The sequence below is a fragment of the Panthera tigris genome, chromosome B1, assembly GCF_018350195.1.
Source record: "Panthera tigris isolate Pti1 chromosome B1, P.tigris_Pti1_mat1.1, whole genome shotgun sequence".
In the NCBI taxonomy this organism is placed as follows: Eukaryota; Metazoa; Chordata; class Mammalia; order Carnivora; family Felidae; genus Panthera; species Panthera tigris.
The window spans coordinates 162,337,396-162,353,518 of NC_056663.1; the positions used below are offsets into that span (position 1 = coordinate 162,337,396).

The 16,123-nt window shown below is 46.2% G+C and overlaps 1 protein-coding gene across 1 annotated transcript in view; it reads left to right on the forward strand.

Annotated features, from left to right (window-relative positions):
* Positions 1-344: 344 nt before the first annotated feature.
* The window catches only part of USP46 (ubiquitin specific peptidase 46), a 61,146-nt gene continuing 45,367 nt past the window's right edge, over positions 345-16,123 (forward strand). The window contains exon 1 of the mRNA XM_042984544.1: positions 345-523. Within this exon, the coding sequence (XP_042840478.1) occupies positions 488-523 (36 nt within the window). The 5' untranslated portion in view covers positions 345-487. The remainder of the gene's footprint in view (positions 524-16,123) is intronic.

The following is a 16,123-nucleotide window of genomic DNA, read 5'->3' on the forward strand; positions in this document are numbered from 1 at the left end:
CCCAGAGAGGGGGAAGCAGGAAATAAAGAGGCCACGAGAAAGGCCGGGCCGGGTGGCCGGGGGCGCGGGCGGGCGGGGGAGCGGCGCGGGCGCGGCGGGGGCCGGGGCCGGGCGCGCGGCGGGAGCGCTCGGAGCGCGGGCTGCACGCGGCGCGCTCGGGCCGCCCCTCCTCCCCGCGCCGCCGGCCGCGGCCCAGGCTCCCTCGCTCCGCCACTCCCCGCCCCTCCGCTCTCCCTCCCGCCTCCCCGCCTTCCCCGCCCTCCCCGCCTCCTCCTCCTCCTCCCCCTCCTCCTCCTCCTCCTCCTCCTCCTCCTCCTCCTCCCTCCCGGCCTCCCTCTCCCAGCCAAACTGCTAGCCGGACCCCAGGCCGCCTCCCCGCAGCCGCCGCCGCCCCGCCGCCCGGCCTCCCCGCGAGCGCTCCACCATGGACAGTCCTGTTTTCACCTTATAAAGATGGCGGTGCGGGATCGCTGCAACCTTTAGACTAATGACTGTCCGAAACATCGCCTCCATCTGTAATATGGTGAGTGGCGGCCACCGCCGCCTCGGGGGTCGCGCCCGAGGCGCGACGAGGCGAAGAAAGGGAAGCCCGAGCCGCACACCCGCGGGGCGCCGGGGTGGGGGCGGGGGCGGGGGGGGGGCGCGCCGGGGTCCGTGCGGCGCGGCCAGAAGTTCCCGGCCCCTGCTCTCGGCGGGCGGGCCGCAGCCCCCGGGGCGGCCGCGGGGGAGGGGCCCGATCCCCCGCCCCCCTCCCAGCCCGGGGACCCGGGAGCTCGCCCGCGGGTGCCCGGCCGCGCCGCCGTGCCTCCGCCCTCGGGCTGTGGTGGAGGCGTCGGGGGGGGGGGGTTGGGGGTTGGGGGGATATGCCGGGGATCGGAGGCACCCATCCTGCCCTTGCGGTAGATAAAGCCCTGCCGGTCTCCCTGACCGCCCTCATCTCATTTTGAGTTCACTCCTTCAACTGTATTTAAAATTCACTTTGCAAAGGCAGCCGGTTGTATCTGGAGAAATTTGAAATGCAATAAAGCTGTAAAGAAGTGCAGAATTGTAGGTACAGAAGTGAACTTCTACCTGGTTGGGAAAGCACGGTAATTTGTGGTGGATGCCTCAATTTCCCCACCTGTGAAGGAGGGTCAAGGTTATTGGCGGTAACGCGTGGAGGCCCAGAGGGTGGGGCGGTCTTTGGGCCTGGAGGAGGTCTCCAGGGTTATCCTGCCAGATGCACTGCCAGACCCAGTAGAGGCTGGTGAGCAGGGGCGCAGGGCAGCAAGGGGACGCCATTGGGCTCTGGTGGGGCTGGGTCCATGATGTGGTGCTCACTTTAACTTGGGTTTCTCCCTTGGCTCTCCCTACCTTTTCAGTTTCTGTGGGAACAGCCTCCAGCCCTTTGGGTGCCCAGGGTGCGTCCTGCTGGCACCCCCCACTTGTCAGAGCTTTGCGAAGCCTCAGCTTGACCCCTGGCATAAAGCATTGCCCTCCTGTGCAGGGTGAGAGACTGTGCTTTGCTTCCATTCTCCAGGGTCCCCTTCCCTTCCATCAAAGCGTCTCACCCCCCCCCCCCCCCCCCAAGCTGGAACATGTGTTCTTTTAATGCCAGTTGGGGGAGAACCTCCCTTGAAGCTAATAATACAGGCCCCTAAAGGGAATCTGAGAAGGCTTGATTGAGAAGCCTTGGGGTAAGGTGATCTGGCTACCCTGCCCCCGTCACACAGCTTTTTAAATTTTCTGTCCCACATTCTCCTACAAGATTAACACATGGTCAAGGAGCATTACGGAGCCCTGGGTTGTTAGCTCAGGACCCACTGGCCCTGGCTTCGGTTTTCAGCACCGTTGGACGTCGCTGCTGCCTTGGCCAGCAGAGCAAAGGCTGGGGCTTCCCAGAGTGATAGCTGCAAAGGTATTGGCGCAGGACCAGTTAGATGTGGTGGGTGGCCCCTGAAGCCGTTCCATTTCCTCCCTTTTCCTTCCTTCTCCACGCAGAGATGGGTCTCCTGCTCCTTCCTGTCTAGTGGCATTAACGTTGCTTGGTGCAGTGGAAAGGTGATGCCTTTCTTCTCTGTTTCTCTCTCTGCGAAGACCAGCTCCTGAGGGGAACTGTGAAACCAGAGCAGCTCTAATACTCTCTCGTGCTTGCTGTGTGGCCTCGGGCTTACAGGGCAGTGAGGCATGGTCCCAGCCCTTGGTGGCGTTCCTCTCCTGCTTGGATGTGGTGACACCTCTCTGTATTGAAGTAGGCTGGGAACTTGAGAGCTTACATGTCCCAAGAGGAAGCCAGCCTCCAGCTTTCCTCCCTCCCCCCGCCCCTCCGTGCTGCTGGGGCTTCTTGGCACACCTGGGTGGAATGTCACAACCAGTTTCCAGTAAAACTCAGGGAGGTGGACTGCAGGGAGGACGTGAGAGGTGCAGGCCAGTACTGTGTCTGGAGAGTCGACACCGTAAGTGCAAACAAAGGCATCAGGGTTAGCATCATCACCCGGGTGAAATGAGGATCCGGTAATTCCTAAAAAAAGGATTTTTCCGCTCCTGTTTAGACACTGTCTTGAGTGAGTGCAAGTCCTGGCTCTAACATGTACCCGTTTTTTGTCCTTGAATGAGTTGCTGTCTTCCTTATCTAGCAAAAGGGGATGACAGTGGCTCCTACCTCATCAGGCGTTGTATTAAATGAGCTCCTGCACTACACGGCCTGGTACCTGGCAAGTCCTCAGTGAGGGGCAGCTGCTATTATTAAGCTCTTTGTCGCTATTATGGCACCTTCCAATGGTTTAAAAGACCAATGAAGATGATGCGTTCTTGGACCTGGTGGAAGCAGCCACTACTGTAAACGAGCCCCAGGATCATTTATGCAAACCAAGCCGAGAGACTGTATGGGAAGGCTGGGATGGGAGTCCTTTACCCCGCCCCTTGTAAAAGGCTGCTCAGATCACCCCTGTCCCTCCCAGTCTTCCTTCCCACGCGAAAAGGCTTGCTGATGAGGTGGCTGCTGTCTTTTCACCTGGCCGCACGTACCTTTGCACCGGATCCCCCTTTAAATTCTTCACGATTATGAATTGTTTCCAGGTAGGTGTTGTCTGAATCTCTCTTCACTATTTAGCTTCTCTCTGGGGCTCTGACTGGTCTTTTCCACTCCGAACGTGGCTAGGTCCTCGCTGGTTTGAGTAGTTGTAGTAAGAGCAAGTGGCAGCTTCATTTTTTTTTTTTTTTTTTTTTTTTTTTTTAGCAGGTCGTTTGGCATATTTTAAACAGGCTGATGTGTCTAGAAAGGGTGTTAAAAGATACCATCCATCCAGGTAAGACTTGAACAAGCCAAAACCTAGCACTGAAAAGTAGATTTGTTTCCTCTACCAGACAAGAAAGGACCCAACAGAGCAGAAACTAAACTTGGAGCAAATCCTTTATGTGATTGAGAAATGATCACCTTCTCTTTCCCCCTGTACTTCTCATGCCGGTTTTAGATACAGGCGTTCTGGAGAATATCCGCACCCCTCTGCCTGTCTCCTTGCCCGCTGAAATTTTATTGTCTCTTGCAAGTTTCATGCTAGTTCCTATTTGTTTTCCTTTTACTTCCATGTGAACTCCTGCCGTAGTGATTCTTGATCAGCTTGCTTGTGTCAGCTTCGCCACACCGCGCATCTGGTTCAGAGAGAGTAAAGCTTGTTTGGCTGGTGTGTTGTAATTTTGAAAATGTACTAGCTGCTGCCAAGCATGAGGAAATGTCCCTCGTTGATAATCCTCTGATTTTTATCCAGATCAATGGATTTAACTTCCTGTGTATTTTTATGGCTCTACGAATGGAAAGGTTTGGTGTGGGTTTGTTTTTGTTTTTGTTTTTTTTCCTGTTTTCAGTTTGAAGAGCTTGAGAAATTTTTCTAAAGAGGAAGCATTTGTTAGGAGAAACCAAATGTGCCCTCTAGAAATGGGACTTGTACCGATGCAAATTGGTCTGAATCATTGAATCTTCATTTGTTGGGAGCGCTCTAAGATGTACCATAGAGAAAATGCTGTGTGTCAAATAGACTACAGTTTCGTTCGCATAAGCAGCCATTTGTTGAGGACCTGCTATGTTTGGGTTGGCATAAACTATGTGTTGGTGCTTCATGAATGAGGGGAGTCCCTATCCCCACAGAGCTCAGCAATTTCGTATTTTGTGGGCATAACATTGGTAAAGATGAAACAATTTGCATACGGTGTGGTATCTGCACAGATGAACGTTGAACAGAATCTCAGAAGCAATACAAAGAAAAGGCTGATGAACACAGCAGGATGTTTCTTTAACGTAATTTGCATTTGACCAAAGTTGGGTTATTTTTTATTTTATAGTAGCGTAGCTTAGACCTGGCATCTGTTCCATGGCTGTCTCTTTTTTTAGGCATGAGTCTAAGGGTGCCTTTGGACAAGTTGTCGTATTTCTTGGGACCTTAGTCTTTCTCACCTTGTAAAACTCATACACTTTTTGGGGTTGTCCAAAGCTTCTCAGTGAACGGTATTTCTTAGAGTCTTTATAAAAAATCTCCATCTCCTAATTGGTTAGCAACCATTTGAGGACCGAACCAGCTTATTTAAAACTGTGTGGAATTTACCACATATTAGCATTTTTGTATTCATTCAACAGTCCCAGGATATTATTGGACACCATAGTGAGTGCCGTATTTGAATTGTTTTGAATAAATGAAGTCACCTTGTTATGAAGGGAAAGTAAATTGAGTAGCAATTTGGAACAGAGCTAGAGAATTTTATAGAGATCATTTTATCTTGCTAAGTCAATTGCCTGAGGCAGTATTTTGAGACTAGTTGGAAAAAATTTTTTAAACTATTCAAAAAGTATGTACATCTTATGATATGGGAGAAGACATAACTTATCTCTTCCTCTAGTACTGTTACTGTCGTTTCCCCTTCCCAAAGAGAATTGGAGACTCAGTTTAATGTATCAGCTAGGGGTCTTTAAAGTCATGTGTGAGGGTCTACTCCGATAGTGGTCAGAGTTTAGAAATTGCAGCCTGGGGTGGGGTGGGGTGGGGTGGGCTGAGGTTTAAAAAAAATTCTCATCTTCTGGCCTCTTGGTCTAGTATGTAGATGTTTGTGTTGGATCAGTACCTGACAATTAGGCCTATAGATTTTTCTCTGTTTTTTCTTGGATTCCTATATGAAAACAAACTTGAATGCCAATATTTAGTTAGCGTTATAGATTATAATATTATTTTCTAAATATCAACTTTGTGTTCCAGTTCACCCACAGAATAAAACCTGTTTTTTCTTTTAATGTTTATTTTGAAAGAGAACATGAGTGGGAGAGAGGCAGGAAGGGGGTGGGGGGGAGAGAGAGAGAATCTCAAGCAGGCTCTGTGCTATCAGCACAGAGCCCAACGTGGGGCCTGAACCCACAAACTCGAGATCATAACCTGAGCCGAAATCAAGAGTCGGTCGCATAACTGACTAAGCCACCCAGCTGCCTCCAAACCTATTTATTTTTTAACTAATGTGAAATTTGGGTATTTGGGGTTGTAATTGAAAGTATTTTTCAATTTTGATTCTCTTAGCAATTAAGAGAAATCTATAGTCACGTTTTCTTTTTCCCCAGCTTGTTTGTTTGAATGACTTCAGGCTTTATAATCGTGTTCAATTCTGTGGTATCAAAAGGTGTCTCTGGGTGGTTTTATCTCTAGCCTTCTCATGGAGCTAGCCCAAAGCAAACAGACTGGAAGAGTTTGGTGTATTTTAGTCTAGTTAGTGCTCTGGACCAAATATTTTAATGCAAATTAAATTGCAATTGTGGTGAAACCAATGCTAATCTAAGGGTTTGAAAGGCCTTGCTGATCTTTTAAGAGAAAAAGCCACTCCAACATGAACAAGCAGATACTTTTTTGAGACAAATAAATTCTGTATCAACAATCAAACCTGGCATTAAAGGCTTTTTGGAATGTTTGTGTTCGGAGATTGTTGCCAAGAATTTTGGGTATGTCATAAGTCCTCTACATGAGATGTTAGTTACTACAGTTTTAAGAATGGTTATTTGTGCTGGATATTTTTAAGAGCGTGTGGATGGAAACCTTGTTGGTTCCCAAAGCTTCATGTTTCACCTGTCGGTCCATTCTTCTCCCGCCCGTCCAGTTTTCATGCCACTTGCAGAGCCTGAAAATGCTTTAAAGTTGTTCAGACTTGGGACTCTTTTTCTGGGTGCTTACCTGGGTGGTAAATTTCAGGCACACAGAAAAATACGGAGAATACTAGAGTGAATGCCCGTGTTTCCATCCACCACCCAGTGAAGAAATAAAATATAAATACAGGCGAACCCTTCCTCATTTCACTCCCCCCTGCTCCAGATGGTGACCACTCTTCTGCATTTGGTGTTTATCCCCCGTTTGTATACTTTTACTAGATACGTGTATGTTCATCAACCACATGTAGTGTCACTTCCTCATGTTTTAAACATGCTCCCTGATAGTGAGATTGCTTTTGTTTTAAACTCTGATTTCGAGGGGCGCCTGGGTGGCTCAGTCAGTTAAGCGTCCGAGTTCTGCTCAGGTCGTGATCTCGCGGTTTGTGAGTTCAAGCCCCGTGTCGGGCTCCGTGCTGACAGAGCAGAGCCTGGAGCCTGCTTCAGATTCTGTGTCTCCCTCTCTCTCTGCCCTTCCCTAACTCGTGCTCTTTCTCTCAAAAATAAATAAACATTAAAAACAAAACAAACAAAAAAAATAAACTCTGATTTCGAGATTCATCCATTAAAGTCTACGTGATTCTAGGTTATTAACTGCTCTCCATGCGTATGCTACAATATACTCACTTTATTGTTGATAAGCACTTGGCTTTACACTTTTCTGTGTTTGTCGTGACATTTTGAACTTGTCTCCCTGTGCATATGTTTGAAGTTTCTCTGTGGCATATACGTAGAAGAGAGATTGCTGGGTCAAAGGAAATGGGCATCTTCAACTCTTAATATATTGCCTGGTTGCTCTCCAAAGCAGTCATGCCGATTTGCATTCCAACCAGCAGCGCTGGGGAGCGCCAGCGGCTGCACGTGCTTTCAAACACCCGACATTGTCAGACTTGATGTTTTGCCAGTCTGAAGTGGGATCTTTGTGGTTTAAAATGTGCACTTTCCTGTTTACTAATGAGGCTGGACATCTTTTCGTGTGTTTATTGTGCTGGGTTGTTTTTCATCCAGCGACTCCGGGGCAGTTTTCCAGGGCTTGAAAGTCAGGATTGCATTGCTTTTGTCTGAAAATAGGGAAAGGGAGGATGCAGGGGGAAAGTGGGGAGACCAGAGAACAAGTTGAGAACGGTACGGGTGGAGTGGAAGATACAGGTTGACGGAATGATAGAAAGGGGCTGAAGACTTGCAGCGACAAGACTACAGACTAGAAGGGAGAAGATACGTTGAGTGTTGAGAGTAAATTCGTGATACGTCGCCGGTGAGAACGACAGCAAGGCTGGACTTACAGAGTTTTCCTGTTTACCCAGTTGCTTTCGGAAGTTCTTTTAGAAAGGCGGTGTATTTCTCTGGAAACAGTGCTGCCGTGAACGTGCTCACGCCTGTCTTCTTTGCACACGTGCCTTCGTTTCTCCAGGATGTAGGCCTCGAAAGGAAAGTGCTGCTCTCGGAGTGTGCCCATCCGGGGCTTTACTAGGTGTCGCCAGATTGCTCCCCAAGGTGGTTGCATGAAATGGAGCTTTTTGGATGTGTAGCTTCTGGGGCCCTAGTCTCAGAGTTTGTGACTGTACAGAGGTGTAGGTAGGTCCGCAGTGGGTTTTAATCACCCGCGAGTTTTTTAAGTGCCACCGCTGATTCTGAGGAACATCCCAAGCTTAGACACCAGGGTGTTAGATTGGCGGCTCCTCAAGGTTATCTTCTTCACCGGCATTCAGCGCAGTGCCTGGCACATACGTGCCAGAGGCTCAACCAATGATTCCTGGCTGATCGAATGAAGAGCTGGAGCCTGGGAGAATGGGAGAATTGCCTTGGAGGGAGGTAGTGCTCCTCGGATTTCGGATTCCGTCGTCCACCGGAATTCGGAATTCGCTGGTGAGCTTGTTAAAATGCAGATTCTGATTCAGGAGGCCTCTAGTGGGGCCTAGATTTTGCATTTCTAGCGTGGCCAGATTGTCCTGGTTTGGGAAGCACACGTAGAACAGCAAGTCCCCAGGGAAAAAAAGAAAAAAAAAAATTTTTTTTTTTTTCCTAAAGTGAGGAGTTTGGGATTTGGAATCCTGCTTGGTAAATTTCAAAGCCTGTCTCCTCATCTCTTGATAACACAAAAAGGCAGGTGATAAAGTACCTTTCTCACAGCATTCTGGGGAAGAATCAAAGAAGATCTTGCTGCCTGTGGAAGCATTTTGTGAACTGCGATGCCCTCACACATTCTACTTTTCATAATTATTCTTGTTCTTTTAGGGAATTAATGTTTTTCCCTCAGGTTACCCAAAGCACAAAGCTGTTGTTAAAAGAAGTTGAACGGCTTTAGGGAAAGCAGCTGATAAGTTCAGGTAGTTTATAGATACACTGAAAACCACAAAGGATAACACACTGACGTCTGAGAATCACTGGTTTGATGGAATTCTGCTCTCATTTGACCTGCTGTCTACGTTTAGTGGGCATTTTGGGAGGAGTGGAGTTGGGGGAAGGAGGTCAGGCAAAGAGCAGAGGCAAAATTCACCTTGTGTGGTTCTGACTGCGGTGCTGGGATGTGGGGTTCCCTCTTCACTGGTTTGTGGTAAGGGGAGGAACGGGACTAGAGAGAGGCCCAGAACTCTCTCCCACTCAGCTCTGCACTGTAGCAGGTGATAGGACAGTAGGGAGGCTCTCTAGTTTATTTCCCCAAGTCGGACACTTCTTACAGTGAGAGGGGGATGCTCTAAATAGCTATTAGGCATTAATTGATTTACTGTAGGTGTAATCAAAGCTATTCAGGGCCTTGTGGTCAACCCAAGGTTAAGTCACTGAAGGACACTGTCATTTAAATGCAGCATTTCAGGGTGCTTTATTTATTGGGGATACTGCCTCATCCACCTGAGAAGAGGCAGTGTGGTGTAGAGAGAGGAGGGCAAATACAAATAAAATAAAAGGGACATTCAGAGCTAGTGTGTATTGTATGCTGCAGTTTTTTTTGTTTTTATTCCCAGTCTTCACTGTATCTTTTTTTTTTTTAATGTTTATTTATTTTTGAGAGAGAAAGAGAGAGCGAGAGAGGCGGTGGGGAGGGGCAGAGAGAGAGAGGGAGACACAGAATCCAAAGCAGGCTCCAGGCTCTGAGCTGTCAGCACAGAGCCCGACGCGGGGCTTGAACTCACGAACTGCGAGATCATGACCAGAGCTGAAGACAGACGCTTACCAATTGAGCCACCTGGGCACCCCTTCACTGTATCTTTGAACCACTTGAATTTAGTCGTAGTTTTCCTTAAATCTGTCCAACTTCTTTTAATTTGGTCTCATTCTGTGCTAAGACATCTGTGAAGTAATGGGTTTGGTGAGCTAGTTGTATGCTTTTGTAATGCATATCAGAAACATAATCGCTATAGATACAAATATCAGATCATTATGTTGTACACCGGAAACTAATTTAATGCTGTATGTCGATTATACCTCAATAAAAAATGCATAATTGCTGGAGTTAAAAGTGTTCATAGTTGTGCCACCTAAGATTATCTAACCTCCCACTGGGATTCATGGTTCCTAGTTTGGGAGGCATTGGCTCAGATAAGAGGTTCTTTATGGTGGTTCAAATAACCGACTATTGGAGGAACACTTGTGGTTTTGTTGTTGTTGTTTGTTTGTTTTTTAAGTAATCGCCATGCCCAATGTGGGTCTCCAACTTATGACCCCAAGATCAAGAGTCCCATGCCCTACCGACTGAGCCAGCCAGGCGCCTCTAGAGGAATACTGTTACAGTGGTTTGTAGGTTACAGGTTGGCGAGCTTCCTTGGGGGGCAGGTTAACAAGTGGAGGAGATCTGGTTGGGGTTTCCACACTGTTGGTGGTTGAGTGTGAGAGTTGCCAATGCTCCCCTTTCAGAGACTCTGCTTGTCACCCATAATGTTGGTGGCAAGAGAACTTCCCTCCCTGTGGTATTGTGGGGCTGAAATGGACTCATTAATGTCTGGTGCTTAGCCCAGAGCCTGACCATTTTACTACTCTTGCCTTCTAGTGCCCCTGTTTTTCCCACTAGCACTGCAGTCCAAAGGATGGAGTGGAGATTGCCTTGGGATCTGAAGTCTCAGTTTCCAGTCTTGATCCTGCCACTTTGTAGCTTTCCTAACATGGGCAGGTGACTTAGACCTCTTTGGGTTTGCACACTGCAATGTAGCACGGCTTCCAGTCAGAGACTGGACTTGTGGGGAAAGCTGGGAGGGGACAAAAGGAGGAAGAAGCTGTGATTTCCCACTGAAAGGTCCTGGGGAGGCACAGTGCAGGCAAAACTTTTGTAATCATCGGTCAGGATACAATGTTTTTCCCTTTCCTGATAATGAGAGCGCGTCATCTAGTCAAAGACTTTTCATCACCTAATAAGTGTCTAACATACCCTCTTGTACTACCTGGCATCTGCAGTTAGGTGTTCCTACCTGAGAAATACATAAGTAACTGAGCTCAGTTTCTTTTTTAAAAAAAAAATTTTTTTAAGTTTTTAAAAAGGTAATATGAGTTCCTATGGTAGAAATTTCAAATTGTACAAAAGGATATATCTTGAAAATATAGCCAGCACCCAGTTGTTATAACTGGCCTGATTAATATTTGCAGTTTCTTCTGCTTCCATTCAGACGTATCCTATGCATATACAAATGAATATGTTTATATTTCTCTCATAGTTTTTATTTTTATTTAAAAAAATTTTTTCAATGTTTATTTATTTTTGAGACCGAGTGAGAGCATGAATGGGGGAGGGTCAGAGAGAGAGGGAGACAGAATCTGAAGCAGGCTCCAGGCTCTGAGCTGTCAGAACAGAGCCCGACATGGGGCTCGAACTCGTGGACTGTGAGATCATGACCCGAGCTGAAGTCGGACGCTTAACTGCATGAGTGACCCAGGCCCCCCCCCTTTTTTTTTTTTAATTTTTTTTTAACTTTTACTTATTTTTGAGACAGAGCATGAACGGGGGAGGGTCAGAGAGAGAGAGTATTTTTGTTTTTTAAAAAATGTTTATTTATTTAGAGAAGAGAGAGAGAGAAGGGGCAGGGGAGGGACAGAGAGGAAGAGAGAGAATCCCAAGGGGACTGACTGTGCTGAGCGCGGAGCTGATGCGGGCTCAGCCCCACGACCTGGAGTTCATGACCTGAGCCGAAATCAAGAGTCGGGCGGTCAACCAACCGACTGAGCCACCCAGGCGCCTCTATATTTCTCTCATAGTTTTTAAAAACACAGGTAGTACCTCCGGCATATACTGATCTATCCTGATCTGCCCCTTGCTTTTATGCCTTGAAGGTGGGTCTGTGCTAGTAGTAAGTGAAGAGCATCCTCATTCTTTTTTAATGGCTACAGAGTATTCAGTTGCTTGAATGTATTGGATTCACTTAAGCACTAATGGGCATAAAGGTAGTTTTCCACCCTTTGGTTTTTACAAACAAGGCTATAGGGAACGTATATCCTTATGTCCATAAATCATTTTACATGTGTGTGAATATAGCTGTCGGCTTACTTCTCAGAAATGGATTTGCATTTGTAACTTTGACGGATTCTGCCAAATTGCCCTCCACCAGCAATATGTGCGACTCTCGTTACCCACAGCCTTGCCAAAGCAGTGTGCTATCCAGAAACCTTTTGATCCTTGCCAGTCAGGGGAAAAATGGAGTCTTAGTATATTTTTAGTTTGCGTCTCTCTTGTTAGAAGTGAGCTTGAGCAGCTATTCACACGTTCAAGAAAACCAGCTCAATTTCATTTAACTGTTTTGTTGTTGGCAATTACTTTCGAAGTCTGTAGAGAAGGACCAGTTTTATTTTTATTTTCAATCTGTGGCAGACTGATATTTTTATAAAATACAATAAAAAAGAATTATTAGCAAAACAGAGTTAAAAACTCCAAAGATACATAAGCACACAAACCCCTATTTTTTTTAATGTTTATTTATTTTTGAGAGACAGAGCACGAGTAGGGGAGGAGCAGAGAGAGAGGGAGATACAGAATCTGAAGCAGGCTTCAGGCTCTGAGCTGTCAGCCCAGAGCCCTATGCAGGGCTCGAATTCACCAACCGTGAGATCATGACCTGAGCCGAAGTCGGACACTTAACTGACTAAGCCACCCACGCGCCCTCAAAACCCCTATTTTTTATGATTAACTTGACAGATACAGAATTACTCTATCCATTCATTATATCTGTTTTTACTTTCTGAACTTAGCTCATGGCACTATCAACACTTTGGGTAATATTGCTGTAAAGAACTCCTGTCGTTTCTTTTTTTCCATTGCAGCCCTGTTTGGGGATGAGAGAAGAGAGCACAGAATTCTATATTTTATGTTTCACAATCAGTACTAGATGTTTTCGCTCCATTAGAGTAGAATATCTCTGGTGGTGCAGTACTGATCCAGAAGGGCAGGGTGCCATGCAAACCCATCGGGTACCTTAACCCCTTCGGTTCTCCCAGGCTGTAACATGGAATACTGGTGTCCTGGTTTTTCACTGGATGAAGACCTTGAACTTGAACTACTAGACAGGGTTGGGTGGAGCTCAAAATCACCCGATTAGTCCAATTTGCAGAGTTGACCTCTGTGACCTGGGATTTTGCCAGTATCCCATGCCATTCATGCTGCTTTTCTAGGAAGTGATGGGAGGGGTTCCTGGGTGAAGTAAGAGCTTAAGAGACCTCATAATCAAGGTGGCACGTTGGTGGCTTTGCAGAACGTTGGATTGGGGATGAGTTTCTCTTCTAGCACACTGAGTTCAGTGGCTGTGGGTGAAATTTCCTTTTTCTCCCCCTTCAGCCAGAATATAGACACAGACCAGTATCTTTTGTTCTGCTTTTGAGTTGAAATTTTATCTTTGCATGAGGACTTTGTTACGCTCTGTCTCTAGGCATGCGGAGAGCTATTTTACAAACCAGAGTCTCTAGATGCTCTTTAATGTCCCTTCCTGTGATGACTTGGGATCATTATGTATCCCAGGGTCATCTTTCTTCAGTAGCAGACGTTTTTGTTTTGTTGTGTCATGATCATTAAATTAAATCCTGTTGAGATGTTTTTCTGCGTGTTTCCCCCTACCCAATATCATAGAGGGCATGGAAATGTCATGCTATCGTGGTGCAGAATGAAGATGTGTTCTCACTGCCTTCCATGGATGATGGCTCCCGGGGAAAGCCGGCAGAGGTCCGGGAGGCGGGTGAGTGCTCGTGCCAGGAGCTGGGGCTGCAACGTGTCAGGATTTAGGTCGTGGGTTCACAGCAGACCTCTGCTTCATACTAACACCTGACCTTGGCGAGTTCCTTAACCCCCCACTAACCACATTTCCCTCACCTATGAAATGTGGTCCCCGGGAGTGGTTTACCTGGAAGGAGAGTTTGGTTCAGTGTTGCTCACTGGGCCTGGGTGACCTGTCTGCTCTCTAAGCAGAGAGGTGTTGCGTAGTCGGTGGTTAGCGTTTGATGGTTAGGTGATGAGGTGATGTGTGACCAAGGGCCAGAGAACACGTGCTCAGGAGCAGCTCTGGCTCCCTGCCTAGTCCCTATAATCTGCAGCTATGGAATTATGAAAAATACAAATGAAAAGATCATCTCCCTTGCCTGGGGGTCAGGAGTTTGGGCTCTGAATCTGAACGGCCTATGTTCAAGTTCTGTCTGCTTTACAGACTGAGTGAAGGTGGGCAAGTTCCCTCCATTTCTTCATAAGTAGAACAGGGGTAATAAACATAATCTGGCTTGGGCTAGTGGACAAAATTAAGTGAATATATAGACATGAAGTTTCTGAATGAGTGGCACCTACCACTTACTCTTCCCCATTTGCCAAATTTATTCAATTAGCAAATTTATTTAAGTGCCTTTTATATGCCAGGTGCTCTGCTAGGTGCTGGCAAACGAATCAGATGTAATAAGAGTCTGTTCTTGTCGAGTTTATGGTCTAGTGTAGAGATTAGCAAGCTTTTCGGTAAAAGGCTCCATGGTAAATATCTTGGGCTTTCTGGGCCATAATGTCTTTGTCACAACTACTCTACTATCATATTGTGAAAGTAGCTACAATAAGTAAATGGATGACTGTGTCTGTGTTCCAATAAAACTTTATTTACAAAAGCAGTTGTGCCAGATTTGGTCCATAGATCATCACTTGTCAACCTGTGGTTCAGTGGGAAAACATGTTAAGTAAGCACAAATATGTTATCAGAAGTCTTGATAGGTTTTATAAAACGGAAATCTCACAGGATTACATAAGAAAAAGGTCAAGAAAGGTAGCTTTGAAGAAGTGACATTGAAGCAAAATGGTAGGAAGGTAGCCAAAGGAAGAAAGGGCAGCTGCAGCAGGCATAGCTCTAGTGGCCAGTTTTAAACTTGCCACACCAGTTGTTAGCTAAGAGGCTCAGAATTACAGCCTGCATTTCTGTCTTTTGGAGCACATTGGATATTTTGAAGTTTTCTTTGAATTAAAACAGAAATGGGTGTCTGACTTCGGCTCAGGTCATGATCTCACGGCTTGTGGGTTTGAGCCCCGCATCAGTCTCTGTGCTGACAGCTCAGAGCCTGGAGCCTGCTTTGGATTCTGTGTCTCCCTCTCTGTCTGCCCCTCCCCCACTCATGCTCTGTCTCTTTCTCAAAAACAGGTAAACATTAAAAAAAAAATTTAAACAGAAATGGGAAATTTCCCCTGAAATATAATTCATGCCACTTGTCTTCCCCTTCCCACCTCCCTAACTCCTGTTATAATCTTAACACTGAGAGATGAGCTGTATTAATATATTAACACATTTTGGGGCACCTGGAGCATGTGACTCTTGATCTCAGGCTTGTGAGTTTGAGCCCTACATTGGGTGTAGAGATTACTTTAAAAAACTCTAAAAAAAGGGGCGCCTGGGTGGCTCAGTCGGTTAAACGTCCGACTTCAGCTCAGGTCATCATCTCGCGGTCCGTGAGTTCGAGCCCCGCGTCGGGCTCTGTGCTGACAGCTCAGAGCCTGGAGCCTGCTTCTGTTTATGTGTCTCCCTTTCTCTCTGCCCCTCCCCCATTCGCGCTCTGTCTCTCTCTGTCTCAAAAATAAATGTATGTTAAAAAAAAAAACTCTAAAAAAAAAAGGTGTAAAAAAAGGTGTGTGTGTGTATATATACACATATATAAGAGATCTATATAAAGTATATATACAAGGTATATATATATACATATAAGGTATATATACACATATAAAAGATATATATGTATATATAAACAAACACATTTTGTTATGCATTCTTCTGGTAGGTTATTTTCTCTATGCAGGTGTTTTCATTATATTGTCAGTATCTAAAAATTCAGAAGTTAGAGTAGTAAGATTGCACATTATTTCATTATTAGGTATAAAACGTTTTACCCCTTAGAACTCATTTTTACTTTTTGATGTTGTTTTTCTCTTTTTGCCTGGTTAAACTTAAGATTCTTTTCTTTTCCTATTTGGCTAAAGATTCACAGACCTTAAAACCATTTTGGGAAAAAAAAATCTGTTTTCTTATTGACTACATCCTGAGTTTTTCCCGATTTCCAACCTCAATTGTACATTTCCTTTAATTTTTTTTTTTTAACGTTTATTTATTTTTGAGACAGAGAGAGACAGAGCATGAACGGGGGAGGGCCAGAGAGCGAGGGAGATGCAGAATCTGAAGCAGGCTCCAGTCTCTGAGCTGTCAGCACAGAGCCCGACCGACACGGAGCTGGAACTCACAGAGCGGGAGATCATGACCTGAGCCGAAGTCGGACGCTTAACTGACTGAGCCACCCAGGCGCCCCTGTACATTTCCTTTAGACGGGTTGTAGCATCTTACAGTATTACGTAGAGATTTTACGGAAAAGGGCACGTATGTTGCTCACTGTGGACTATTTGAAGGGGTGCCTCAGAGTTAGGGGTTTGTCTGTACAACTTTGTGACCCCGTCAAGTTTTCTCTTTCTGCCATTCTGGGATTCCGAGGGGACTCTGCCTGCATGAGAGGCATTGCGGTGCAGTGTTTAGGAGCATACTGGTGTGAGTTAAACCC